Raw genomic sequence first — 26,339 nt, 5'->3', positions numbered from 1 at the left:
TGATTGTCAGACTGCCATGTTCCGCGAGTTGAAACTGAGCATCACCGATGAGGAAAGTCATCTCAAGATGCGGTTAGATGCCCTGCTCTCAGACATGACGACGGCTTGTTGATGGGCCACCCTTGCAACTGTGACCGCCTTCTTCGCTGCTCTCCGCTCGCGCGGGTTGAGGAGCAGAACAAGCGTTCACTTGTGGAATTGATGGTCACTCCTCCGATGAACTTCACGTCTGGTTCACTTCCAGTTGATTTGGCCCTCGCAAGTCGCAGGTCTCTCTGTCCCCTCTCTCTCTCTCGCGCGCTCTCTCTCTCTGTGTGTTTGCTGGGCCTGGTCCTGGCCCTGGTCCTGGCCCTGGTGCAGTGGACAGCAAAGTAGTGGTACACGTGCATGGCACCATGGACATGGCCGAGGAAGAGTCGGTCTTTTTTGCCTGTCCCCCACCTCTATGCCCTCCCCCAAAAAGCCTCCCGCACCCCCGTCGCATCGCATCGGGGGAAAGACGAGCCAGCAAGCAGGGAGTAAGTCCAAAGAGACGCTGGCCGTTGCCCTCGCTTGCTTGAACAAAGGCCGAATCGGGGAGTGATGCCAGCTGCCGCGAGTCGACGGCCTGGACCCCACCCACCTCAAATTCTGAAGGGGCGCGGAGATGGCTTCCTCTTTGGGGGTCCTTGCAATTCTGAAACATGGTGGAGAAGCGGGCAAGGGAGAGGGCGCTTTGCTTCAGAAAATAAGTGCGAGGGCGCTACCGCCTACAGTAGCACTGCGGAGTACTACGGTACGGTACCTAGTGTGGTACTATGCAGTGCGACATTAGGTCAAATCACTGCAAGGGTTGGCCCAGTCAACGTCGTGCCCTCGTCCCGCTTGTCTCAAAGTCCACTCTTTTCTTCCATCAATTGAGTCCAGAACGTTTTGTTGATACGAGAGATCGCTCTGTCTCTCTCTCTCTCGCTCTGTGTGTGTGTGTGTGTGTGTGTATGATAAGTACTCAGGTACAGTGCCATGTTCGTACAGAAATGGTAAGTCTTGGGGCACATCATCTCGGTGCCCGTGCGCTTTTCACAGTACCACATGACCACAACGCCCCGGGGTTAGGAGGGAGAGGACCCTGTCCGAGATGATGACGGTGATGATTCCAATGACTATGACAGAATGAACTGTTCTTGGGTTCTCATGGGGTCTTCGAGGCTGCCGCCATTGTGCAAGTTGCCGATACTTCGGCTTCTTCATGCTGTCAAATTGCGCCTCTCGGGGTCATCTGAACCTTGGAAGAACCTGGCCCGTAGAGGCGTCCCGCATGGAAGTGGCTGGGCGGGAGCAAACCATATCGCGCAGGCACCGGCTGGGAAGAGAGCCTTTCCAGGGTGGGTTGTGTCTGGGTCTTTTTGATGACAAAACTTTCCATAATAATCTCGAGCAGCCTTGCTATTTGGGGTTTGAATCCGTGCTACTGTCAAGGAGGGACTATAGCAGACCGTGGCGAGCCCTGGCCGGGCCGATCTAGTTAGATTGGGCAGCTAGCCACCCGTCCAGCCCGTCGAGATTGTTTATGCCCCATTGAGGGTTGATGCTGAACGACTGGCATTCCCAGGAAGGACACACGGTCTACGCCCGCGCGCAGGGCATGGCATTCCGCAGTGTGTCCCGACGGTGTAATAGTGTGTGGATTTCCATGTGGGACGGGCGTCAAAACAAAAAGAACCCCTGGCTCTGCAGTGCACTGCAGTGCAGTGTGCAACGGATGCATCAATCGATCCATCGTTCCTGGCAAAAGCCTCATGGTATCCATGATCGTCATCGTCATCGTCAAGGGTGGTCGCTCTACTGCACGAACATGGTAGGATATATCATCACGCATGCAGGCTGGCAGGGCAGGGCAGCAGAGTTCCCAAGGTGTGGGTTGCGGCACAGCACAGCGGAGCGTGGTTAGCTGTGGTGAGTGGTGATCTCTCTCTGTGTGTGTGTGTGGTTTGTGGTCTGGGTGGGTGTGATGTGGAGAAAGAGACCCCAGCCGAAAAGAGAAGGTCGAGTGTTTGATCATCCACCTGCCGAGCATAATGCCGATTGACGAATTAACCAACTGACGACATGAAACTTGACACGCGATGCAAGGAGACCGCAGCTAATTTAACAGCAAGCGAGCAGTACCGTACTACTGCATGTTCGTAGGGCTTCACACCAGCATCAGCACAACATGCATCAAGCACCGCATGGTGGCTGACTCTTGACGCTCAACCCATGCCCTGGGAAATGCCTCGAGTCGGATGAATGGGCCGATAGTGGTGGTCTTTCCTGTGCGCAAGTGGGCAAGTGGGCAAGTGGGCAGGAGGGCAGGTGGGCAGGAGGCTCATCTCTTCGCCGTCGTCTGAACGTAGGCAGCCTGCCTTCTGTACGAGCCTGCCTAGGCCTAGGCCTAGGTAGGTAGTGATGCCGCCGCGCACGCTGCTGGATGCTGCCCTTCCCTGCGACAGACGACATGACGGCAGCAACGGTGATGTGGTGCGTGCAGGCCGCCCACAAGTCAAGTCAACGTGCTCATGATCGTGCTCGTGCTCTGGCTCATGCCCGTGCTTGTCTCGTGCTCACCGTAACCCACAGCCGCTGGACGCTGCTCTGTGCTGCGCTGCGCTGTGGTGCGCTGTGCTGCGCTGTGGTGCGCTGTGGTGCGCTGTGCTGCGCTGTGGTGTGCTGTGTACAACTGGCTCATCATCATTCCTCCTTCCTTTCCATGCCCACCACCCTGCCACTGTGGCACCGCGGGTGCCGCCAGGCACGATCCAAGACGGCGCGCAGAACATTGTTTCACGATATTTACCCAGCCAGCGAACAAACGTGCCCGGCAACGATGCTATTTCGGGAGGCGCTTGCTTCATCAGACTAAACAATCCGGCAAGACGGCAGAGCCAAACAAGTGCCTCCCCCACAGCTTGGGTCATCTGTGCAACTCACCAAGATCATGGTATGCACCACCAAGACCAAGGCAGACCGGTTCCCACGGCCTAGCTCCCGTGCACGCATGCGTGCGATGCCCCGGTTTGGCTGCCGCAATTCGAAACAAGACGCCGCGAGCGGGTGGGATTGGGGACGGGGGGTTAGGCGGTGGGAGACGGGCGACGAGGGAATGGGCTGGGCATTGGAGGAGAATGCGAGCGCGGGAAAGCGAGAGGCTGGTGCATTGAGCATTGCCGGCGTCACGCTCATGCTCACGCTCACGCTCTCGCTCTACGGGGGGCTCGCTCGCCAATCTCAGCGGCGGACTCAGTCATTGCAAGGTCGTCTGGGTCCTTTCCTCTACCGGCCCCATCACCCGCCAGCCAGTCGTCTGCCGGGACATGACCTCGCCTCCCGCCCTCCAGGGTATCGGTTCCCGCCCTGGTGGTGCTGCCACGCCCGACGGGCATTTGCCGGCGCTGTTGCTGCCTCAACAACAACAACGGCAACATCAACATTGGCGTCGCTCTCATCAACGGGCCCGCCTGCCCGCTATGGAGGGATAGACCCACTCGTGAGCGGTTTCATCAGGGGGCAAGGGACAGGACGTGCCTGCACAGAGGCTAGGCACGTCTAGTGGGATGAGAAGCTTAAAGACCGGTACGCTACGCTACGCTACGGAGCACCCCTGGCTTGTCTGAAGCACGCCCACTTTTGCTGGGGGAGGTAGCTCTTCAGGAACGTGATTGGGCCCTGCTGTCCATGCACTTGCAGATTTTCACTTATCCACTTCCGACTTCATCGCGCCCGAGCACCTCTCTGCGCGCTCGGGTCACCACATGGACGACAAGAATAGCACCTCGAGAGCCTTGCGTGCACCGGATGCCGCTCTGTTGCTCCTGCGGATGTCCTGCGGATGCCATCCATCTCATTTTCCTCTCCGCCTGACCTCCACTGCACATGGAGAGCAACTCCTGCGGGTTCCACTAAGCTTTTGCTGGCATCGCGGAGCCGCTGCACATGTGCCGTCTGGGGAGCTCGTGACCTCCAGCACGCTGCTTCCGCGAAACGCCCCGACTTCATATCATTCCCACAGCTCGCAGCCGTTGTGGCTTCATCCTTACCCACCATGACAAGCGCTGCTCGGCAATCTCGCTGGTGAACGACAGCGGTGAGTGTTTCGAACCGTTGACTACCACTAGATGTGGTCGAAACACCATGCCAATAACGAAGCTGAAGCTTGCGCCCATCACCCACTAGCACGAAACAAGCGGGAGAATTTGACCAGAAACTTCTGCGCGTATTCTTTCCCATGTTTGAGATGGAATGCAACCGTCAAGGAAACATGTTCTCGCCGAGTCCAGGGCAGTCAGCGTTGCTGGGATACGAGATCACTGCATCTATCACCTTGTCGCGGGATTTGCCATGGGTTCTGAAACACCAAGGCAAGAGTGCCGATCTGTATCGCATCTCTTGAAACGTTGACATCCACCACTACCACCCTCACCACCGGAGTTGGGCAAGCACATGAGCAAGCACATGAACTACGGGTCTTTGACAACTCACACCACCCATTCCGTGCGTGCACGGAGGTCCCTGGTCACCTGTGCTCACTGTGCGCCTGGCGTCGGAGGAAAGTAATGTTTTCACGCTGTTCCCCTTGGCTTTGCATGAACTTGACCTAGGTTGGGGCTTCAAAAATGCTTCCGTACCCAGCACGCCACAGGTGGCCAACGCCGACAACTTCCCCGTGCTGGGAGACAGTGTCAAGGGGAGACAGTCTCGGTGACGAATGTCTGTCAGTTATCATGAGATTTGCTTGCATCTGCCGTCACTGTGGATACTCACTGACTAGTCACCAGAGATAGATGCCCGGGGAAGTGCAATGTGCCCAAAGTTGGGTCATTTTTGAAGCAATCGTCTAGACGGTTATGCGGACTTCAAACAAGCGCCGGTGGGGATGGTCACGGCTGATGGTGACTACCCCTCACCCTGTCAGGTACATGAAACACCACCAGCCTTGTCACCACCGGTTCAACCGCGGCGCTAGTCTTTATGTTCTTCCAGAAGCCTTGGTGACAAGCCAAATCACCGCATGCAAACACCCCAACGCCCTGCCTTCGCTCGAAATAGTGCCAAACATAGGGCGCCTATGAGCCGACCCAAGTGGCATCACCCATGTCTTCGCGGAGCTCACTGCGATCTACGACAGGCCTGTGCTCACCCGCCCACTTCTCTGTTGTTTGAGATGCTCGAAGGGAGCGTAGGCATTTCCCCTCTCGTCGGTTTGCCCCGACTTTAGCGGATCTTGTCGTCGTCGATCACATTGGCGCTGGGTCGAGGCCCAGGATGACATTGGCCTCGCCCGTTCACTCTGACGGCACTTGGGCCGATGAACGCAAATGGCCAGCCAATCTGCTACCTTCCTAGAATGCGAACCCTGCCTACCTCCGTTACCAGCCTCCAGGTCCCAAGAGGCCATCAGAAGCAGCCCTGAGGGCAGTCTCGCAAGTGCGCGGACGATCCTCATCGGCCTCTTGGCACGGAAACATGTCACCGTACACAGCAAGTACCGTGGCTGCTTGGGCGATCCTCCCCAGGGCCCGAGTTGGGGAACATCGTTTTGCGATTGTACGGGATGCCCGAATGGCTGGCAAAAAGTCATGTCATATGCCACATGATAAACTTTCGGACCAAGATCTCCAAATCCCCTAGGACTGACGCCTCAAAGGATCACCCATCGGCGATTACGCAAGGCATCTTTGCAATGCGCGAGAGCTTGAAAGAAAGTTCAGGCACTCGGGCGTATCCCAGAAAATCAATTTCGACGATCCCATATACCGCGGCCTATGTGTTTCAGCCGCGAGGTGGCTCCTACGAGCACGCGCCTGCATTGTGATAGCAGACGGAGCAAGAGCCTTGGCAGGTGGCAAGCCGTCCGTCACCCATCTGATCAAGCCGGCAATATTCCATCTGAGGTTCTGCTTGATCACTCTTTAGACGCTGCTAGGCTTACCGCAAGTGGACGTCTGAGACGCTGACAGAAGGCAAGTTGAGCCTCTCATTCTTATCCAGTCCAAGCGTCGCCCAAGAAGACGCGGTGACTGGATGGCTGGGAGAATCCGTCTTTATGCATGCCCTCCAGTGTGGTCCCCTTGTTTGCTTGTTTGCTTGACTTTATCCTTGCGGAATCTGGATAGCAGGGCTTGGTTGGTTTCTTATCTCGCTCTCTCTTTTTCTCCCATAACCTACAATGACCCTATCTGCTTCAGTAGATATACGAAGGGGTAGCCCTTGAGCCGCCCGCAATTGCGTAGTTCTTAGGGAACTCTTTCTCAGGGGCCCTTTTTTGTTTCGACCGCAACCAGGATCCCTTCGACTCTCATTGGCAATCACACGCCCTGTACCCTTCTACCGGAAGTCTCCCGTAGCCGATGACCTTGTCGTGCCTGCCCAGTGCGTCCAGACCGGTCGTGCTGAAGATCGACTTCTGAAACCGCCTAACAAGCCGAAGCATTGGACTGGTGGATATGGCTTGGTTCTCGGTACCGAGCTTATTGGTCAGTCTGGTTCAACAGCGGCAGCCTCGAGGTCGGCGCCCGCATGAAAAGCCTACGTCAAGGCCTATGCTGATTGTGGATAACTGGACGAGGCTACGGCAATGGGTTGTGGACGAGAATCAGCGTGCCTTCAGTGATTGCCAGCCTAGCCTCTCCTGCTCTGTTTCTAACTTGACACGAATTGCCTCTGAGTGGTGTGCTTAATCTAGAGATCCAGTTCCCCATCAGCCTTCTGGGCAGTCTACACCATCTTTGCTCACTTGGTCCCTGGCCCTGGGCAAAGCCAGTTAAGCGACAGCTTGTGCCCAAGCTCGTCCGAGCTCCCGTCATGGAACGGAAGGCATACATGCTTTGTAGCTTGCTCTCGGTCTGGTCACTGTGAATGGCATGTATTCGTCATCCCTGTGTATATAAACCATCAATAACTGTGCGATACTATACACACGAGCGAATCTGTGTCCCTGGTCCAATTTACGGTCAACGACGGAACGGGTGGTCCTGGCCTTGGCGCAGTCTCGCCGCTGCTGGAGATCAGTGCTGCGGGAGAGCCGTCTGCGCCCAGGCCGAGCTGTTGGGGTGGGCACCGCTCGGTCCAGCCTGAATGTTATAGATCGACAGACAATGGCTAGCGAGAAGTCTAAGGCATGATGGGACACTGCTGTTCCTCGAACACAGCAGTTGCTTCCTGTCCTTGAACAACCTCAGCGGCATTGCCACTTGGTTACGGTTGATGATGTCGTCCGCTCGGGCATTTTGTTGTTGACCTTATTTGACATGTCAGAATGTGCAGCGACCAAGAGTCAGGGTTGTCACGGAGTATCGTTCCTGGACGTCGAGGTGGTTCATCGAGTCAGCTAGACTGAGTCCAGCTCGACAACACGGAACGCAAGACCATCTGCAGGATGCGGTGACGCAATAGGCAAGCTGCTCCAACTGGGCATAAGTGGAGGAGATCTAGTGAGGCTGGATTGCTCGCGATATTGAGTCAGCAGTGTCTGTGTGAGCCACCACGTGATGCAAGACATGGCAACGGAGGTCCTTCCAGGGGTTTTCAGCCTCGTCTACGCCGTAGGTCATAGGTCATAAGAGACGTCAAGTCGTTGGAAATGACACGAGTCTACGGCGATCCGTTGGGCCTTGCTGAGATTATTGTCAATTTCGATGTGCCTGTTCGCTGCTCTCGTGCCTCACCACAGACCGCTCGTCGACATTAACCAACGGCAGCTAGTGGATTGTTAATAGTCTGTGGCCCCCTAATATAGAACCAACGGGCTCTGGTGAGACAAAGATCTACCATGAGCCAACGTGTGCTCAACTTCAGTTGATTTTGAGCAACCTCACGATTCTAGCAGTACCACGTATCTCATGCGTGCGGCTCGAAGCCCGCAGTCACTACTGAACCCCTTCACACCCTTCCAGACTAACACCGTCGTGCATTCGCGTCCTGATACGTGCGAAACATATGCAGGTCGACCTTGAACCAACGCGGACAGGTCTCCCGGCAATGAGAGACCGACTTACTAACGTTGGGAGGAGGATTGCCCCTTCTCAAACAGCCGCCGGCCCCGGGCTGAGATCAGATCCTGCGTCCAAGCGCAATTGCAAATCCCAGATGTTCGGGATCAAGCGCAACTCAATCTGTCATATCTCGTTCTAGAAAGCATCATGGAACTTCCTGCGCTTTGCCCCAACAGAGCACGCTCGCGTGTGCACAGGACACAACAGAGTCGCCGCTAGCCTGCCCGTTTTTCTCAGCACCGCCGGGCGGACCACCTCGACATTGACCATACTAGCGAGACCGGCTTTTGGGCTACCTAAGCAATGGTCGGTGCGACCACGTACCTGCATTGGCGAGCACGCTACCCGTACGCACGTACGGCCACACAATGTACATGACTACTTCCACGTCGTGTTCTCCGGTAGCGAATTTTGCTACAGCGTAGTGTCGTCAGGTCGTTAGGCTCGGATAACCGCCATCTATCAGGCAAGGCTCCACTGAGCCAAATAACCTTGGAAGTGTACCCCAGCCTTCCCGAACGCCCGTTCCTGCTACTGCCGTTAGCTTTCTGTGGCTCGGGTGGGGATAGTCACTGAGAGCGTTGCAACCCGGGTCCTGGTCCATTTATCGTAGACATAGCGCACCCGCAACACGAGCAATGGGGCCGGGTGTGACTATGTCGGAGTGACGGGAGAGCGCTGTGATGCAGACAGAGCGAGAGACGCGGCCTTGGCGGCGGCAGGCGGAGAGTCAGTGCCGCCAGGAAAGCTTGCAGCAAGGTCTGGAACAGCCCATCGCGGGACAGCTCGGGAAGTGGACATGCTCTGCGTGCGACTAGGCTGTCGGAGGAGACGCGCTGAGTAGTGGGACGGGACGGGCAATCTCCCCTTTGCTCGCTGGTAGACCGAGCGCGCAAAAGGACGGGAGTCAGTCGGCGAACTCCTCGAGGCGGGCGCGCATGATGAGTACCTCGGAGGATGGTGTGTATCAACTCGAGTCAGTTGGCTATTTTTCGCCTTCGACACAATGCAGGAGGGCGCCCTGTCGCCCTGGGGTTTGCAGCTCAGGTCGCGAATAGGCAGAGTCATTTGATACTGATCGATTGCCTTGATTACCGGGTAGTCAATGTGTTGATGATACGGATCCCTATCTCACAGCGTTCGGAGACTCTTCTCTAGCAGCTTTTGTCCCTCGCGGACCTTGGGACAGTAATGCCTCCTCAGCAATTCCCCCTCCCAGACCGTAGCCGCAAATGGGTTGCTTCCCTCGACAGATTCACTGAGCGGGTTGTAGGTCCCATCGCCTTTTCTCTCCTCCGTATTCCATATCGACCCTATCTTCTTTCCGTGCGTATAAGTCACGTCGTTCATTAAGGCGAGTACGGCCTGACACGACTTCTCCGGCATCTGTAAGGCGATGGTCATCAGCTGCTTGGCAAATGCTGCGATGCGCAGTGGAGGGACCGAGCGGATGTTCCACGGCGGCAGAAGGATTGCCGTGAGACACCTGATCAGGAGCACCGTCGTTGTCTGTAGGTTGACTTTGTTGAGTTTAGGAACCTGGTGGCTGTCTGGGTCCGGAAGGTGCAAAGACTTCGCTCCCAGCTCCAGATCAGCGTCCATCGAAAGGGGAAAGAGGCCTTGGAAGAGGTGCGTCGAGAAGTAGGATAGATCCAAATGCAAATCTGCGCGGGCGTTGTGTGCGTCCTGGCCCGCGAGGAGTGTGAACGCCGTGACTGTACATAGCAGCGCCTCACGGCTTGTATTCCGAACAGACACATCCTCATCCTCGTGCTCTCCATCTTCATCATCAATCTCGGCATCCTCCTCGCTGTGCCGAATGAGGTCCTTCATGGCCTCAAGCAAATCGCCAAAGAAGTCCTGGTTGATGAGGTGAGCATATTTCGCCAACCCTTCAAGCACAGCTCCCATAAGCTGTGGTTGTCGTTGCTTTAAGATCCGGAAATAAGTAGCAAAGACAAGCTTCAACGTCTCTGACTGCATGTGATCTCGCTCCTCGTGGCTCACCAGAGCATCTGCCTGCGCCATCACCTTGGACAAAGCCTTCTCTTCCTTCAAAGCTTTCCGTTCACGCTTCGTCCGATGCTCCCATTTCTTTTTCGGGGCCTTGTTCTCGCCGTTGGCCATGTCCACTCCGTCTTTCGAGGCTTTCCCGGAGAACTCAGAGAGCAGCCGCAGGGAGAGAAAGAGATTGAGGACACTTTCGTCAACCAAGTATCGCCGCGCTTTCATCATTTTTGCAAGGAGCGATACTGCCTCCATGGTTGGTCTTCCCTCTTCATCTTCCTGGAACAAGGTCTCAAGGGCTTTCAGGCATTTTTTAGAGGATTCATCGACCTTCCTAGCACTCAGCTTGCCCACCAAAATCTTCAAGAGCTCCGTTCGGAAGTTGAAGTGAGGAACCGATGTGACCAAGGTGCAGGCGCATGTAATGGCAACCTTCGCCAGACTGTTGTTGTCTGCGGAGCCCTTGAGCTTGGCATACTCTGTCAACTTCTTCAAGTATGCTTGGTAGCCAGCCACTAGAGCGTGTTCATATGACCGCAAACTCTTGACTTCCTTGGACAATTTCGCCCCGGCGGGATCCTCAGTGCTCGGTCGTATCCGATAGCCTGGGATGACATCTTTGTATATCGCCAGCTGTGTCACTACGCAGAGCTTGCGAATGGCAGGAATGCTTGACTCCCCGAGCTTCCCCAGCTGTTTGAAAGCCCCAGGGTACTCCTCTGGGTTCTCGCTTAGATGTTGACCGATCTTCGCCAGCTCCTCCTTCGTTTTGATGATCTGTTCACGCTCCGACATCGTTGGTTCGGCCGGATGAAGTTCCTGGGCAGACTCCGAGGCTGCCCCATCGCTCTCGTTCCCGTCCAGCCATTCATCGTCGCTCTCAATGGGAGCAATCTCGTCGATCACGGCCACCTGCTCCAAGCGACCATCTGCCGTCTTGATGGGAAGTTTGTTGCTCTCCTTCTCCTTCTTCTTTCCTTTCCTTGGACGCGACTCGTAGTCCTGCTCTAGGTTCCAACTGGCAGCATTCTTGAAGAACGCATTCTGTACCTTCGCGCCTGAAATGTTCTCATCCGACTGAGGCGGGCTTAGACGCCTCTTCTTGGAAGGGGGCCCCATCGCGCGATCGCTTCGTTCGTGGATCGGGTTCCTTGCTGTGTGAAGCTGATCTGTCGGTGACGATACTAAGGAATGATGCAGATCGATTGCTGCAATTGAGTCTGTTGTGAAAGAAAGAAAGAGAAAAATAGGATCAGCACCGAAGTTGGTGATTCCTTGCGCCAAATGCTTGTACATGGACCTGACGGGAGAAAAAGCACCAAAAAAAAGATTGAGCGGCCTGCGATAAGCTGGATTTGCCCCACTTCAGACCTCTTATCGCTGCAAAACAGCCAATCAACGCGCAGACAGAGAGCTTCGAATACTGGAAAAGTTCAGGGAGCCGAGGGCCCCTTGATCGAAATTGTTCCTGAACCTGATCGTCACCACCGCTCATGTCTTAGGGCACGCGCACCGCCAGACAGAGACATGGCGCCATCATCGCTCGCGGCGCAGTTGGCGCAAATCGCCGTCAACTCCAAGAGCACCCTCAACGTCAAGGCGCAGAAGGCCGCGCACGCCAAGTCCTTGATTTTCGAGCCCAAAGTTGCTGCCGGCCAGAGTTTCCAGACCGTGTACGATATTTGCCATGAGGGCTTCGAGGAACTATGTCGCCTCGATGCTCGGTTCCTTCCGTATGAGCAGACACTGTTCAGCGAGCAAAGTCAAGACGAAGACCGCACGCAGATGACCGCCGCCGAAAATGCCGAACTGGACAAGACCGCACAGGCTTTCTTGCGCCTAGTCGCGGGGAGGCTGAGGCTCATGCCGGCTATCAAGGCCGTAGAGTGGCTTGTACGGAGATTTAGGTAGGCTTCTTGCCCATGTGGTAGCCCGAACACGCTCTGACGGTGCCTAGGATACACGAATATAGCACGTCCTCCCTCATAACGACGTTCCTACCTTACCACTCTGCGCCACTCTTCGTCACGCTCATGTCCATCCTTCCCACAAAACTGCCAAACCAGTACAGATTCCTCGACCCATACGTGCGATCTTTGACTGCACCTCCTAGGGCTATTCTGGTCCAACAAGCAATTCACCATTTCGAGCTCTTGTCGGGAATATCAGATGCAACATTGGAATCATGCCGAGCGCAACAGCATTACCCGGGCCTAATCTCATTCTGGGGTGGTTTAATGACTGAGGCTATCAATGGCATGCTGGATCACATGAAATCGGGCAGGAGGGCCCTTCAGAAAGATCATGACCAAGACCTTCTCCAGAAGATCCTACCCATTCTCAGTGAGACTCTGATGATGAAAAAGGTCCCTGGCCTTCAAATTGCGAGCTATATGGTCATATCCGTCTATGCTTCGAAGGGCGGCCTAGAGGATGCTGTGCTCCTGGAATTTATGCATCAACTAGTCTTGGGTTGGTCGAGTGAGACTGTCAGGCCCGGATTGGTCTGCCTGTCCATTCTCGCCCAGTGCAGGTCCGCCAAGCAGCTCTCATGGAGAGTGGCTAAGTCATTAGTCAAAGTGCAAGACTTGGAGGTGTTACTGCAGGACCTACAGAAGGAGCACCGAGTTGACAAGCTGGCCAACGGTCTTGCGATTGCTCTAGTCGAAAGGCTCACCAAGAAGGGCGAAGTTCGAGGGCTCCCGTTGATCAAAACGATCCTCTTAGCGCAAATGCTAAGCGAGAAGCAATCATCGGTTATCATCCGATCCTTGCTCGTGGCTGGACACAAGATTTCCGACGAAGTTGATGAAGACGGACAAGCCCGGAAACAGCTGGGACAAATAATTGTGGCTCTCTCCCAGGCTCCCGATCAAGCCGGAGAACTATTCCGCAAAGTCATTGAGGAGGCTGAGTTCGATATTGATGAGCTGGAGCTGAAACTCAAGGCGTCAATCCGCCCAAAGAAGGCTGTCAAGTCGAATGGAGAAGGCAACAAAGCCTTGACTGACGGTGCGGAAGCCGCTTTGGCTGAAGAACTGGATTTGGACGCTGGCCTCAGCCGACTGTCGAAGCATAAGAAGCCTCCAGCTCGCACCTGTCTGTCCAGCGACTCAGACCCCATCTTTGAGGAGCTTTGCCAGATTTTCATATCTGCTGCTTCAGATAAGTCGGCCTTGCTGAAGCTGGATGAGGCCCCCATACTCGACAGCGAATCTGCGCCCTCTGATTGCTTCTACTTCTCTTTCTACATGCGTATGTGGCTTGGTCCATATCCGATTCTGGCTCGAGCACGTGCGCTTGAGATGGCCAAAAGTCGACTGCAACAGCCAGACTGCTCGAAAATCGACTTCCAGGCACTCCAGCCCTACTGCATCGCTGCTCTGGGAGACCCAGCAAAGAAGGTCCGCCGTGCTGCAGCTGAGTTGCTTGCCGTGCTGCAAACAAACAATAGCGATAGCGGAACCCGCAAGAAGAATGAAACGCCATGGGGTTCCCGAGCATTGTACAAGACGGGACAAGAACCCAAGTGGATGACACCCGAGGCCAGTCGGACCTTGCTTCAAGAGGTTGTTATCCCCGCGCTGGAGGAATCCATCATGCACGAAGATCACATCACCGCTGCCCTCAAGGAAGCTCTTGGAAGCTCAAGCAAGTCCTCAACGGAGAAAGAGGCGTCGAAAAAGGGACACATCTCCTCAAGTGTTCGCGCTGCCATTTTCAGCTTTCTAGCATCGCATGTAGTCGAGTCTCCCTTGTTGAACTTCGACCTCAGACTGCTCAAAGCCTTGAACCAGGTGCAAAAAGTCGGCAGCACCTCCAGAACTCAACTACTTTTGCCCTCTTTGCAGTGGTGGTCTGGACTCGGCCATGATGAGGCTCTCAACTTGCTCAACAAGGAAGGATTAGATGGAGACAAGGTCACCGCGAGCTTCGTTGATGTCGTTGTGCCAAACGACTCTACCGGGCTTGACTGTCTCTTCGATATCGTGGAAGGCAATCGAGCAGAGGAGCGTCCAGATCTTGTGCGCTGCGTCTTCTCCAGAATACGCAAGATGTGGCCGTCAATGAAAGACAGGATCAAAAAGGAGGTTGCACAAAAGGCCCTAAACCTCTCGCAGCGGGAGGGCATGGTCTCAGAAGAAGCACTCGAGCTACTTAGAAGCGTACCCTTAACTACGGAGATTCTTCTAGACTTCCTCGGGTCTCTCCAAGATGTCACACAACTTGCAGTGGAAGCGCCTACAAGCAAGCGGAGAAGAACGAGCTCATCAGAACACCATCGATCGGCTGATCCGCACAACTCCCCGGAGCTCGCCGCTGCGTTGAGTAAGGTTACTGTTGTTTTGCACCTGGTCGAGTCGTCGAAGCCGGGCGAGCATCCCGAGCTGCTTCAGAGCTTGTTCATGATTTTGTCAGAGCTTCAGACATTCAGGACCCTTATAGGGTCCGAACTGGGTTACCTTCAGAACTTGGTGCTCAGTAGCTTGTTGGCCATGATGCCCACATACCGCGATGACAAGAACCTCAAGATCGACACATCAGTTGGTCACGGAGACGTGTTGGTGTCTTGCATTCAAAAGTCTTCGAGCCCCGCTGTGCAGAACTCGGCCCTTCTTTTGGTTGCAAGTCTGGCCAAGACTGCCCCTGATGTTGTCCTGCACAGCGTCATGCCCATATTCACATTCATGGGAAGCTCTGTGCTCCGGCAAAGCGACGATTACTCTGCGCATGTTATCAACCAGACCATTCGAGAGGTGATACCGCCATTGATTGATACCTTCCGCAAGGGACGAAGACACCTCGTTGCTAGTGCATCAGAGCTTTTGGCAAGCTTTGTCATTGCTTATGAGCACATACCTTCTCACAGAAGACAAGGCCTTTTCATTTCCCTGGTTGAAAATCTCGGACCACAGGACTTCCTCTTCGCGCTGGTGGCCATGTTTGTCGACAGATATGGAACGTCTGATAACATCCAGACGTTTACAGCCGACCTGATGAACCACTTCAACGTGGAGACCCAACTGCAGACGTTGATCAAATTCCTTGATCTCGTGGCCGACATGTTCAAACCAAAGCCGAATCTTTCCGCCGTTATGTTTGGAAAGAAGGAGGGAGATGAAGAGATCAACAAGACGGCGTTGAAGCAACTTACTCTACTGCCTCATCTTCTAGCCAGTCGATCGCTTAAGCGGGAAGTAGGGAAGCTAGCCGAGCGGGACGACATGGAAACTGCAAAGATCCGCGAGCTCTACGCACAACTTCTAGAAGACGTTCTCACGGTGGCTGACACCGTCAAGACCAGAAAGGCACTGCACATCCGTTGCGGCGACGCACTGTCCAACTTACTGAACCTCCTCTCGGTAGGCGAGTTCATCAAGTCGGTTGAAACCCTACTTGATCGGCCGAACGTTGGTCTCCGGCAGAAGGTCCTACGCGCACTTGAGACACGCGTGGATAAGGAGAAACAGGGTGATGCGCAGTCAAGAACAGCTCTCCTAGCGTTCTTGCCTCAGCTGACCGCTGTCATTCGCGACTCAGACGACATCCATTACAAGCATACCGCTGTCAATTGTGTCGACAAGATTTCAGAGAAATATGGCAAGAAGGATTTGGAGGCTGTTGCAGCGGCCGCCTCGACTATCGCGGGCAAGCAATGCCTTGGTCAAGACGACAGGCGTCTCCGTATCATGGCTCTACTTTGTCTTGCGTCACTTGTCGATGTGCTACAGGATGGCATTGTCCCGATCCTGCCCACAGCCATTCCGAAGACGTTGGAGTACCTGTCCATCTCAATTGACGGCGTGGACTCTGACACAGAGCTTCACGACGCTTGCTATGCTCTCATGACAGCACTGGCTCAATATTTGCCGTACATGGTATCTGGGGCCTATCTGGATCAACTCTTGATTGTGTCGAATAAGTCTGCAGAGTCGACTGTCGATGACGACGTACACGACAACAGGAAACAATGTCTGCACTTCCTTGCGAAGCAGCTAGATGCCAAGGTGCTTTTCAACGCATTGCAGAAGAACTGGTCGTCCGCAATGGACGCCGGCTACTCGGTAGGACAAGACACTCGGTCTCAAAGATCAACGGCTAACGGTTTACAGGCCATGAATGAATTTGTCGAAATCCTCGGTTTCGGTATTGACAAGCATTCAAAAGCGGAAGTCGCCAAGAACGTGTCATCCTTATCCGCCATCTTCCTGGCCACCTTTGATCTTCGCCGCCTTGAACAAGTCAAGTCGCGAACAAACGCAAGCCAGTTGGAAGGCCTAGAAGAATCAATCAACGATGTGGCCTTGAAGATGATATACAAGCTGAACGATGCGGCCTTCAGACCAATCTTCACTCAGCTTATTGAGTGGTCCAGCTCTGGGCTTCCTAAGTCGGACATACTCGGCATCACACTTCGGCAACAGAGCGTCTACGGATTTCTCTACAAGTTCTTTGATAGTCTCAAGTCGATCGTCACAAGCTATAGCTCCTATGTCGTCGACCAGGCTGCCAAGATCCTGCAAGAAACCGACATAAAGGACGCCGCGCAGCGCGAGCTCTGGAGACGTGTTCTCAGGACTCTCACCAAGTCCTTCGAGCACGACCAAGACGACTTTTGGCAGGCACCTTCACACTTCAGCGCCATAGGGCCTGTTCTAGTTCAGCAGTTCCGCCACGCGTCACACGTAGATCTCGGTGAGGATCTGTCCCCGGCCGTGGTGGAGCTCGCGAGCGCGGCCGACTCCCAAGAACACCAAAAGGAGCTCAACGCAACGCTGCTCAAGCATCTGCGGAACGAGACGCCAGCTGTGCGATTGGCCGTTGTAAAATGCGAGCAGGAGCTTGTGGACAAGGTGGGAGAGGAGTGGCTGTCCATGTTACCTGAGATGTTACCGTACATCAGTGAGCTTCAGGACGACGACGACGAGGTGGTCGATAGGGAAACACATAAGTGGATCGTCAAGATAGAAGGGGTTTTGGGTGAAAGTTTGGATTCAATGCTGCAGTAGAGGTATTGATACAAAAGTTAATGCCGCAATTCGGCTTGTTTTGTATGTAGCGGCCACACGGCGGTCTAGAAGCAAGCAATTGCATGAATTGTTCACAAATTGTGCATGGATTGGTCCAAAGAGGATGCCCATTCACTAGCAAATGATTTGTGCGGAGACCTCAGTTTCCACCTCGTTTCTTTCCGTGTTGATCTCGAACAGAGCTTGCCTGGCCGTCCCGGTGACCGCGGGCTCCAGCGGGAGGTCCGTCGGTGGAACTCTGGACATTCCGGAAACTCGCGAGGAGGCTGAAGCCCTCGCGTAATCTTACCTCCACAACGCGGGTCATCGGCGGGACACAACTGCCCGTCATTAAACTCGTTTGACAATTTGATATTCATTGGCAGCCATTCGTCAAAAGTGTTATGCACAACAATGTCTTACCCTGCGTACAAATTCATGTCATGCGAGCTTTGCGTGTTAGTTTGTGACACCGCAAGATCGTGGCCGTCATGGGAATATTTCCCGTGTCCATTTCCGTGTAGTATATACTTTTAAATTATGTGCTCTAATGCGTGACTAGAATTAGATTCGATTCTAATATGCAGTCAATTCTTGACACGTCTCGGCGCGGCACAGCACCATTTACCACGACCAAGCTTGAGTCAACTCCGGCCGCAAGCGTTATCTTCCAAGACACTCCAGGGGACAACACTGCTTTCCCCACCCACTTTCTCTACGAAACCCGCCGGCCGGGTCAAGGAAATCCTCTCGATGGGCGCAAAAGCCGCACCATCGATAGTTGCAGTTACGTCCTCGGTAGCATGCCGGCCTCGGCGCCGTGGGGCATTCTCACGACGAGGTCTGCGCCGCCTCACTGCTTTTGCCGGGTAGCCCATCGTAGACTTGCGGCATGGAAGAGAAGCTTACTAGGCGGCGTGTCCAGGGTGGTCATGACGAGGTTGAAAGGGCTGGCCGTGGCATTCTACTATGAAGGACACCTCACTCTCCGTGGTGGCCCATCTGATAATGGTGCCAAGCAATCGCCAACGAAATGGGTGGGCATAACGAAGCAAGTGGTGCAGTGCAGACCCTGTCGTGCACGTGGGAGAGATTGGATGGCCGTTCATGCAGGGCCAGTTCAGAGAGGCTCAAATTGAGTTGGACATCCTGGTCCCGGACCGCGATGTCCGGCCGACCACAATTTGTCTCCGTCCCCGTCCGCCTCTGGGTGGGTCTCGCCGTCTCCTGTCGTTCCGACATTCGCCGGAAAACCAACAAGCTTTCACTGCAAACCAACTGGGCAGGCAACAAAACCGAAAGCTTTGATAGAGAAACTCGCCCAGCTGAGCTATGTTTAGCTTTAGTAAGAGAGCAATGTCATCTAGATTATGCCCTGGCGGGAGTGTAAGACCTTTTCACAGCCGGGATGCTCGGGGCCTATAGGGGAGTCCGTAGTCCGCTCACCCGGATAACGTCACACCAACGACATCGGGCAATGATGCCTTTTAAGAGATAACATGCTCGCTCTGAATACCAAACGCGAGCCCACAGGGTAGGAAACCGCCTCGAATTTGCCGCAGATCCCTATAACGATAACCTCATTTTCTGGACTCCAGGAGGAGAAGGGAGAGAGAGAGAGAGAGAGAAAAATCAAGATGGCGTCAAGTCTCACCAAATCAACAACGGCGAGGCTGGTTACACAGAGCACCCTGTCGATCGCCAGGAGGAGCGAGTGTGCTCGGTGCTTCGCGACAAGCGTTGAGTCAAGCAAAGGTGCGTCGCACTCCTTATATCGGTCCTAGGGAAGCACAGGTGTGGGCCCTGCGGGAGCCTCAAGTCGGACAACTTCCATGCGGCTGGTGCAATAAGCACGGAGAGCGTAGTCCCTCTCGGTGACCGAACCTAAGAATCTCACCCTCTTCCTCAAAATAAATACTGTCTGTGCGGCCACAGCTGGCGAGGAAGCTGGGATGATACTCACCTGAGAATGGCTGGTGAACAGCTGCGTGCGCTCATCGTGAGCGGTATTCGTCGTCTGACGGGTCGAGCAGGCAAGAAGCGGGAGAGGATAGTTATTTTAGGATCTGGTAGGTCCCAGTGACTCGGACCTTCTCACACATCCATCCCCCACTGACGCTGCGAGTAGGCTGGGCGGGCTACGCCTTCGCTAGGAAACTTGATCCGGCCAAGTATGAAAGAATAATTATCTCGCCGCGCTCCTATTTTGTCTTCACCCCCCTCTTGGCCTCGACGTCCGTCGGCACGCTCGAATTCAGGACGATCTTGGAGTCAGTCCGCAGGCTGGGGGATGTTGAGTTCCACCAGGGCTGGGCAGATGATATAGACTTCTCTCGCAAGCTTATACGTGTAGAGGAGAACCAGGCAGACGACCTTTCCAGCCAGACCATCTTACCGCCTCCCAAGAAGAATCCCGAGAGCAATGAGATTCAAGTCGAGCCGCCGCAAATCCCCAAGGGGCCAGTAATGAATGTTGGTTACGACAAGCTCGTCATTGCTGTTGGCGCTTACAGTCAAACCTTCGGAATCGACGGTGTTAGACAGCATGCTCATTTCTTGAGAGATATTGGAGACGCGAGGAGGGTTCGCTTGAGAGTGTTGTCGTTATTTGAGCAGTGCTCAAGTCCGACCATCTGTAAGTGAAAACATGGCTGTCCTTGTCACAGTCCAGCTGCTGAATTCACAATATAGCTGAAGAGAACCGCCACAAATTACTTCACTTTGCTGTTGTAGGCGGCGGGCCAACTGGTATAGAATTTGCAGGTGAGGAGCTTCCAAGGACTGGTGTCCTTCAGGACAAAGTCATAAAATTCGCAAGCTCTCACATGCTATAGATGTATTGGGCTGTAGCTTGTGAGGCAGACTGACGCTACGCATCGTTTTACTCTTCCTCACACAAACATCCCTTCTTAGTCGATAGCTGACTCCGGATGTTGTAGCCGAACTCCACGATCTCATCCACGACGACCTCTCCAAGATCTACCCCGACCTCGTGAAATATGCAAAAATAACCGTATACGATATTTCCCCCAAGATACTGCCTATGTTCGACCAAGCACTCGCTTCCTACGCCATGAGAGCCATCCAGAAGCAGAACATCGATATCAAGACCGCTCATACCATACAGCGCGTGCGGCCCGACACGGACAGCACTGGCGGCCTGAAGATCAAGATCAAGGAGTATGGCGACGAGGAGGTTGGCGCCGGCATCGTGGTATGGAGCACAGGGCTGATGCAGAACCCTCTCATCGAGAAGCTCATGAGCAAGAGCCTGTCAGGCGCATTGCCCGTCGAGGGGCAGGAGGCGCCGCGGGAGTTCAGGCTGGAGAGAGACAGCAAGACCGGCGGGATCATCACTGACGGCCGGTTCCGCGCACAGCTGGCTGACTCCACCGCTCTGAAGGGGGACAACACCGCCACCAACGGGCCGGCCGCGGGCCTGCAGACGCAGATCCTGAACGACGTGTTCGTCATCGGCGACTGCGCCGTCATCTCGGACCAGCCGACGCTCCCCAAGACGGCCCAGGTGGCGTCGCAAGAAGCCTCTTATCTCGCGAAGGCGCTGAACAAGGGGTCGATGGAGGAGGAGAAGCCGTTCGCCTTCCGCAACCTGGGCACGATGACTTATCTGGGCAACGTAGGTCCCCTTTGCATACATGAGACCATGGAATCTGCTAGAAATGCTGACGATAAGCTATGCAGTGGAAGGCACTTTTCCAGGGAACTTCAGGCGACCTGACTGGGTTTATGGCCTGGGTGCTGTGGCGAGGAGCCTACCTAACAAAATCTATGAGCTGGAAGAATAAGCTACTGATTCCTGTATATGTGAGTCGTCATTTCCCGCTTAAGAAGAACAAGGTGGTATTATTTGCTGCAAAGCACGATTCAGCGACTGACGGGATGTTTTTACAGTGGTTTGTGTCTTGGGTCTTCGGCCGGGACATATCTCGCTTTTGAACCGGTGGGGGAGTACAATGCTGTGTTTTAAAGAATTGGCTTCATTCACCCCTGAAAGTCTGGTCTGCAGAGATAGGCTAGGTGAGAATGTATTATTTTGACCAGAGCGTTTTGTGCTTGACAGGAGTGATTGTAGTGTCTTAGACCAACATAGAAGAGCTTTAGTTCCCGATTCTTGCTCAATTTACTATTTAGACGTACTGCCGTCACAAAATCCATGAACCTTAGCACGTCAACTGTCTTTATTCGTGAAGGTGACTTTTCATTTCATCTGCTAAGAAGCATCTATCTGCGGTATAACAGCATAGGCTAGTTTACTTCCCTCCATTTCATCATGCGGATGAAGTCAAACAAGCCAGGCCCATCTATCTGGTTCTGCAAACCAGACAGAAATTGGACTTTCAAATGAGCAATCTCTCGCTGTGGTCATTCTTAATCCCCTCAAGATGCTCCTCGTTTATTCCTGTCCCTGTCATGAGGAGCACCGTAGACACGCACCCAACCTTTGGTTGTTTCTGATTCCATTCGTACATTACCTAGTGATAACTCGTGGAACTGCACTTTCCCTTCGATTCGGCCTTCCATCTGTCTCAGTTCCCTACGCCTTGCGGTTCATGAATTGGGTGTTGTACCAATCCTTGAAAGCCACGTCGTTGAAAGGACTCGCCGAAGAGGTGTTAGCCGGTGGTGTAAGTGGCTTTTTGTCAACAGGCTGCGCGAAGGCTGGAGCACGACTGGGCTCAACAGCGGGACTAACATTGGTGTTAGGCCGTTGGACAGATGGCATTCGGAGGTCGGCAGCCCCTCGGCTTGTTCGGGTCAACGGAGGAGTAGGATGCTGGCCGAAGGCGGGACCCTGAGAGGGGGCATCAAAGGCTGCAGGATTGCAGCTAGTCTGCACAGTGGGCTCAACCTCAGCAGAATGAGGAGGCAGTTTGACAGTGATCTTCCCAGATTGCACGGTCGCTCCACTCGATGGAGGTCCCACAGTCCGAGCTGCGCTCTGCACATCGTTGGACTGGATAGTCGAGCTGGCTTGAGCAGATTGAGCCTCAGCAGCACCCTTCTTCTTGATTGAAAGCGCCTTGTATTCCGCAGACAGATCGGACAGCCAGTCCGAGCTACGATAGACCGGCTCTAGTGTGGATGGGTCCGGGTACTGAGGAGCCAGAGAAGAGTGGGACTCGTTCTTTGACGCAGACGCCGCCCATCTGGAACCATACAAGCCCTTGTTCATCGAACTGCCAGAATTGTCGGCATTTTTGATAATGGCTTCCTGGGTAGAAGCCGTACCGGAGATTCTGCTTGTATTGGTACTTGAGTCGGGAACAGGGCTGGCTTCGCTCGACTTGGAAGCCTTGAGCAGGCTCTCGGGGGATGGATCCGCTTGAATAAGCTTGGGAGTGAGCGAATCTTGGTCAACGTCCATAAACTCAGAACCATCGACGGCCTTGACGTCAGAGACAGGTTTAACACTTCCAGAAGTGGCCCATCGAGAGCTACCAAGGCTGCGGCCACCTACTGGCGTGGTGGAATTGACGGATCGAGTCTCTTGAGGCACACCAGAGCGGGAATCGACCTGCATGGGATCGAAGTGGTCGGCAAGTTTAGAAGCTGGTTGTTGAGTGACAGGCGTGGGAGTGTTCTGAAAAACAGAAGTGGGCACAGGGCTGGGCCGACCGAACAGCTGCTCCGGTGTCGCAAGCTTCTGAGGCGTGGCCTGGCGCGAGTTGCCACGAGGAGTTCCAGTAACACCAAGGCCAGACGAGGTCATGTTGTTGTAGCTCGGGTCCGTCATATTCGGGGAGCGACTTCCTCCACGGGATGGAGCGCGACTGCTACGACGGTCGGTCGCACGACTGACCTCGTTTTGGAACTTGATGGCCTCGGCCAACTGTTGTTCTTTCGTCAAAGGTTTGCCAGCCATGTCAATTGCGTTCAGACTTGAATGTCCTCAAGGCCGTCTCGTCAGGTGTATTCGTCGCGTCAGTCAGGCTGCTAAAGTTTGACAGGTCAGCCGCAGGCAAGGAAGTCAATGGAAAGGCAAATCATACCTGGGCCTTGTCTAGCTGTTGGATGAATCGATGGTCTTGGTTTTTGAGAAAGACGTTGTGTTTTCTCCGAAAGAAGGGTAAGTAGACAGCAGTTTCTCGTGACGCGTCAAGAACAGAAAAAGAGGGACACTGGATCAGTGAACTGCATCAAGGCAACAAGAATAGAGTACAGTTCAAAGAAGACTGTGTTCTTGTGATGGAGGCAGAAAGAGAAAAAGACCTTAATTGTTTTGGCCAAGTTGGGTCATGGTTGCAAGCTTGGCTAGGAAGAAAGGTTGTAGGACGGAGGAAGGTGGGCGCAAAAAGCAGCTTCGAAGGGGGGTGCGGAGGTTCTGCCATGCACTGCTGGGGACTTTTTTCCCCCTTTCAAACCTTGTCAAGGCAATGATTCTAAGCTGTGGAAGGAGCTCCTGCTCTGCGTTCTTGCTAATTAAGTATCCAGCAAGGAAGGAGCAGAAGGGACATAAGGGGCAGGAGAGACACATCAAAGTCATGGACACAGGAAAGGCCCAGCACCGAGAAAACGAACAAGACGAACAATCCACTTCGAAAAACAGAATCTCTCAGATTTTCGACCCAGTGAAATAGAAGAAAACCTTTGATAGAAGGGAAAGTTCCAAGACATTCCCTCCTTATGCATGTTGGTCCTTGCTAGTGGAAAGAACTCGATGTCCAGCACCTATCTGGTGTAAAGAAATCAGGACGGATGACATTCTTCATTTTTTTTGGTCTGTTTTAGTAAATTTCAATCCTGCAAAGTCATTGAAAGTTGTCCTGCGCTCAATATTTCCAAAACAGTTTCGGCAAGAAGGTCTTTGAGAATTACCACTAACCTGACTGACTTTGTACATCGCAGCGCCCAACGAGCTTGAGGACATGGACAGCATGGCGCCCGTACCGTATCCAGTATTAGTATTCTGCCTAAGTCTTATCGACCCTTATCCCTTCTTCTGACGTTTCGTCCCTATGGGGGCCTGAATCGTATTGATCTTGGTCTCACGGAAAACATCCTTGCCACCATCTTCTAGCCATGGAGCCTCAACTGGAGGCACCTGCTGGCGGACGAAGTCTACCAGTGCTTTCAACTGACCACTATCGCCGGCACGTAAAGCAACACTCGAAACCCTGGGGATGCCAAGACACGTGCTCATTTTCTCTTCGCAGGACTTTGAGAATCCAACGAGGCGAATGGGTTCCTTTAGTTGGCGGGATGCCACGGCGACCATTTGGGGGAGATGGCTGAAGAATGTTGAAGGTGGGCCTGACCTGACTACAAAGACGATCGAGTAGGGGGAGCCCTGGTCGTGACCATCATGGTCGCCTGCTCCAGTCTGGGTCGTCGGAGAAGACACTTCAAGATTTCTGGTGATGTCGGTCAAGCCCACGTCCACCGAGGCTGCCACAGCCGGCGGTGGCGGTACTAGAACTTGGGCTTGGATCTTGTTTGGCTCATCGCGCTTCCTCTTCCGGACCTTGGCCTTTTTGCCTTTGGACGGGTGAATGTATGAACTGCGATGCTGGCCTATCGGAGACAGGAGGCTGCGGAATGCCTATTAGCATCCGTTCGTCAGAGGTACAATACGGTCGTGTGCAGGTATCAGCCACGACGCAACGAGCACATGTACCTGCAAAGTAGATCCAGCATTTCATCCTGATCCTGCTGGGAGATTTTTGGCCTAGTATATGTTGTAAGATAAAGGCAATCGACACGATCAGAAGGAGAGTGATGGGTGGTGAAGGGATTTACTCACCATTGCACGCTGGAGAATGGAGTATCAAGCTGGTACACCAGCCTCGTTTTCTCCATGTTTCAAAGCTTGGGCTGATACAATACGTCTCAGAGGCTTTTAATCATTGTTCCCCGTTGTTCTCTTGCGGAATTTAAAATATCTGTCGGGGACCGAGATAAGTGGAAGAGTGGCTTCAGGTCCTCGTTTTCCAGGTTCACCTTCACAACTGACGTTAATAGGGTTAGGGCTCTTTCCCAGCTAACAGAAGATTGAGGTGCCAGTCCCGAACAGAGCACCGCTCCCGCGGTTGCTGGGTCCTTATAAGACCAAGTCTATTAGGTATCGATTCGACAACGGTTGAAGAACAAATCTTGCAGGGCTATAAGTCGTGCAGGACCATGAGCTGGCGGGTTGATACCTCCCAGGCTGCTGAAATATAGGGGTGTACACCATGAGGCACAACGAGCTACTAGGCCATAGTGTGGTTGATATGTTTCACCACTCGCCGAGCATTCAAGCTGCCCGCGAGCATCCGACCGGTGTCTGCTGATCAACAAGGCTGTTCAAGAGAGCCCCAGCCTCGGACTTGTTGTCCTAGGCATGTGGCCTACATGGCAGCACGGCCGCGGAAAACGCTCCGCTCTGACGGCGGGCCATGGGTGGGCCCAGCCCCAGGCTAGGTTACCCCAGCAAGGCCTAAATAGCTCCGTCATCACAAGTGGCATGGCGACGATTATTTACTGGAGAGGTGGAATGGACAATTTCAGACTCTGAGACGGAGCGAAAGAAACAAGTCTCACAGAGCTCCGGGGGACCCGAGGGCGACGGTAGTACGCAAATCCCGTGGACGTCCAGCTGAACGACATCTTGCGTCACAAAGAAGGCCTCCCCAGCATCTTGCACGGCAGCATATTTAAATACACACCGCTGTGGGTCTATCAGACGCGAGAACGCGTCTCGCGATGATTTCCATTTAGGCCCCTGCACAGTGGATGATCCACATGCCCAAATGGAATAGTGCCTGGGCTTGAAGTGTCTTTGGTGGGAAAAGGCTGGACTGCATCAAGCCTTCGCATCTCACCGGGTTGACAAGAAAGACCGGCTTTGGAATACCTGGACAACTAGGTACACGCAGGTATGGATGGCATTTTCAGCCAAGCTCTGATCGCGCGGCCGCGCGGCCCCGACCGACTGAGAGCAACCCTCTGGACCAGCTACAGTTAGGAACGCAACTGCGTCTGGACGATATCTCGACCTGTTGGCAATGGTGGATCCAATGCCGGAAGCTCCGAAAGGTCGTCAGGCCTTCGGAGCCGCGGAGGACAGGAACAGAAGGACTGGGTGACTGGGTGGTATGCGGACCACCCCAGAATGAGGACTGGGTCTGAGGGTTTGGCATAGGCCAGTTGAAAACGGCGTGGCCAAACATTGCCAGTAGATAGATATTCGAGCAGTAGTGAGATAGAGTACTGGATAGGGCTGTCTGTACTTTGGCATCTAGCTTGCTTTAATTCTAACAGTCTTGCAGGAGTGCCTAATAAGCCTCGAAGACTAGAGGTGTTCATGTATCTC

General features: G+C 54.0%; 6 protein-coding genes across 6 annotated transcripts; 3 read left to right on the top strand and 3 right to left on the bottom strand.

Annotated features, from left to right (window-relative positions):
• Positions 1–2,956: 2,956 nt before the first annotated feature.
• J7T55_009246 (uncharacterized protein) lies at positions 2,957–3,568 on the top strand (the record flags this gene model as incomplete). Its single annotated transcript, XM_053142192.1, has 1 exon — positions 2,957–3,568. The coding sequence occupies one exon, from the start codon at positions 2,957–2,959 to the stop codon at positions 3,566–3,568; it is 612 nt and encodes a 203-aa protein (XP_052995087.1).
• Positions 3,569–9,140: 5,572 nt separating this feature from the next.
• Positions 9,141–11,135, bottom strand: J7T55_009245 (nucleolar complex-associated protein 3; the record flags this gene model as incomplete). The annotated part of the gene is made up of 1 exon (XM_053142191.1): positions 9,141–11,135. The coding sequence occupies one exon, from the start codon at positions 11,133–11,135 to the stop codon at positions 9,141–9,143; it is 1,995 nt and encodes a 664-aa protein (XP_052995086.1).
• A 408-nt stretch (positions 11,136–11,543) lies between these two features.
• On the top strand, positions 11,544–17,026 carry J7T55_009244 (uncharacterized protein; the record flags this gene model as incomplete). Its single annotated transcript, XM_053142190.1, has 2 exons — positions 11,544–11,923; positions 11,974–17,026. The coding sequence occupies 2 exons, from the start codon at positions 11,544–11,546 to the stop codon at positions 17,024–17,026; spliced, it is 5,433 nt and encodes a 1,810-aa protein (XP_052995085.1).
• A 1,637-nt stretch (positions 17,027–18,663) lies between these two features.
• J7T55_009243 (external NADH-ubiquinone oxidoreductase 1) lies at positions 18,664–20,983 on the top strand (the record flags this gene model as incomplete). Its single annotated transcript, XM_053142189.1, has 7 exons — positions 18,664–18,781; positions 19,011–19,025; positions 19,155–19,661; positions 19,718–19,789; positions 19,966–20,663; positions 20,729–20,851; positions 20,939–20,983. 7 exons carry the CDS (start codon positions 18,664–18,666, stop codon positions 20,981–20,983), a joined length of 1,578 nt encoding a protein of 525 aa, XP_052995084.1.
• Positions 20,984–21,581: 598 nt separating this feature from the next.
• J7T55_009242 (uncharacterized protein) lies at positions 21,582–22,910 on the bottom strand (the record flags this gene model as incomplete). Its single annotated transcript, XM_053142188.1, has 1 exon — positions 21,582–22,910. The coding sequence occupies one exon, from the start codon at positions 22,908–22,910 to the stop codon at positions 21,582–21,584; it is 1,329 nt and encodes a 442-aa protein (XP_052995083.1).
• A 1,065-nt stretch (positions 22,911–23,975) lies between these two features.
• On the bottom strand, positions 23,976–24,844 carry J7T55_009241 (uncharacterized protein; the record flags this gene model as incomplete). Its single annotated transcript, XM_053142187.1, has 2 exons — positions 23,976–24,576; positions 24,789–24,844. 2 exons carry the CDS (start codon positions 24,842–24,844, stop codon positions 23,976–23,978), a joined length of 657 nt encoding a protein of 218 aa, XP_052995082.1.
• Positions 24,845–26,339: the final 1,495 nt, after the last annotated feature.

The sequence above is a fragment of the Diaporthe amygdali genome (genome assembly GCF_026229845.1).
Source record: "Diaporthe amygdali strain CAA958 chromosome Unknown NODE_10_length_1141467_cov_65_626103, whole genome shotgun sequence".
Classification (NCBI taxonomy): domain Eukaryota; kingdom Fungi; phylum Ascomycota; class Sordariomycetes; order Diaporthales; family Diaporthaceae; genus Diaporthe; species Diaporthe amygdali.
The sequence above is the reverse complement of the archived record's forward strand: the minus strand, read 5'-3'. Positions and strand labels throughout refer to the sequence as shown.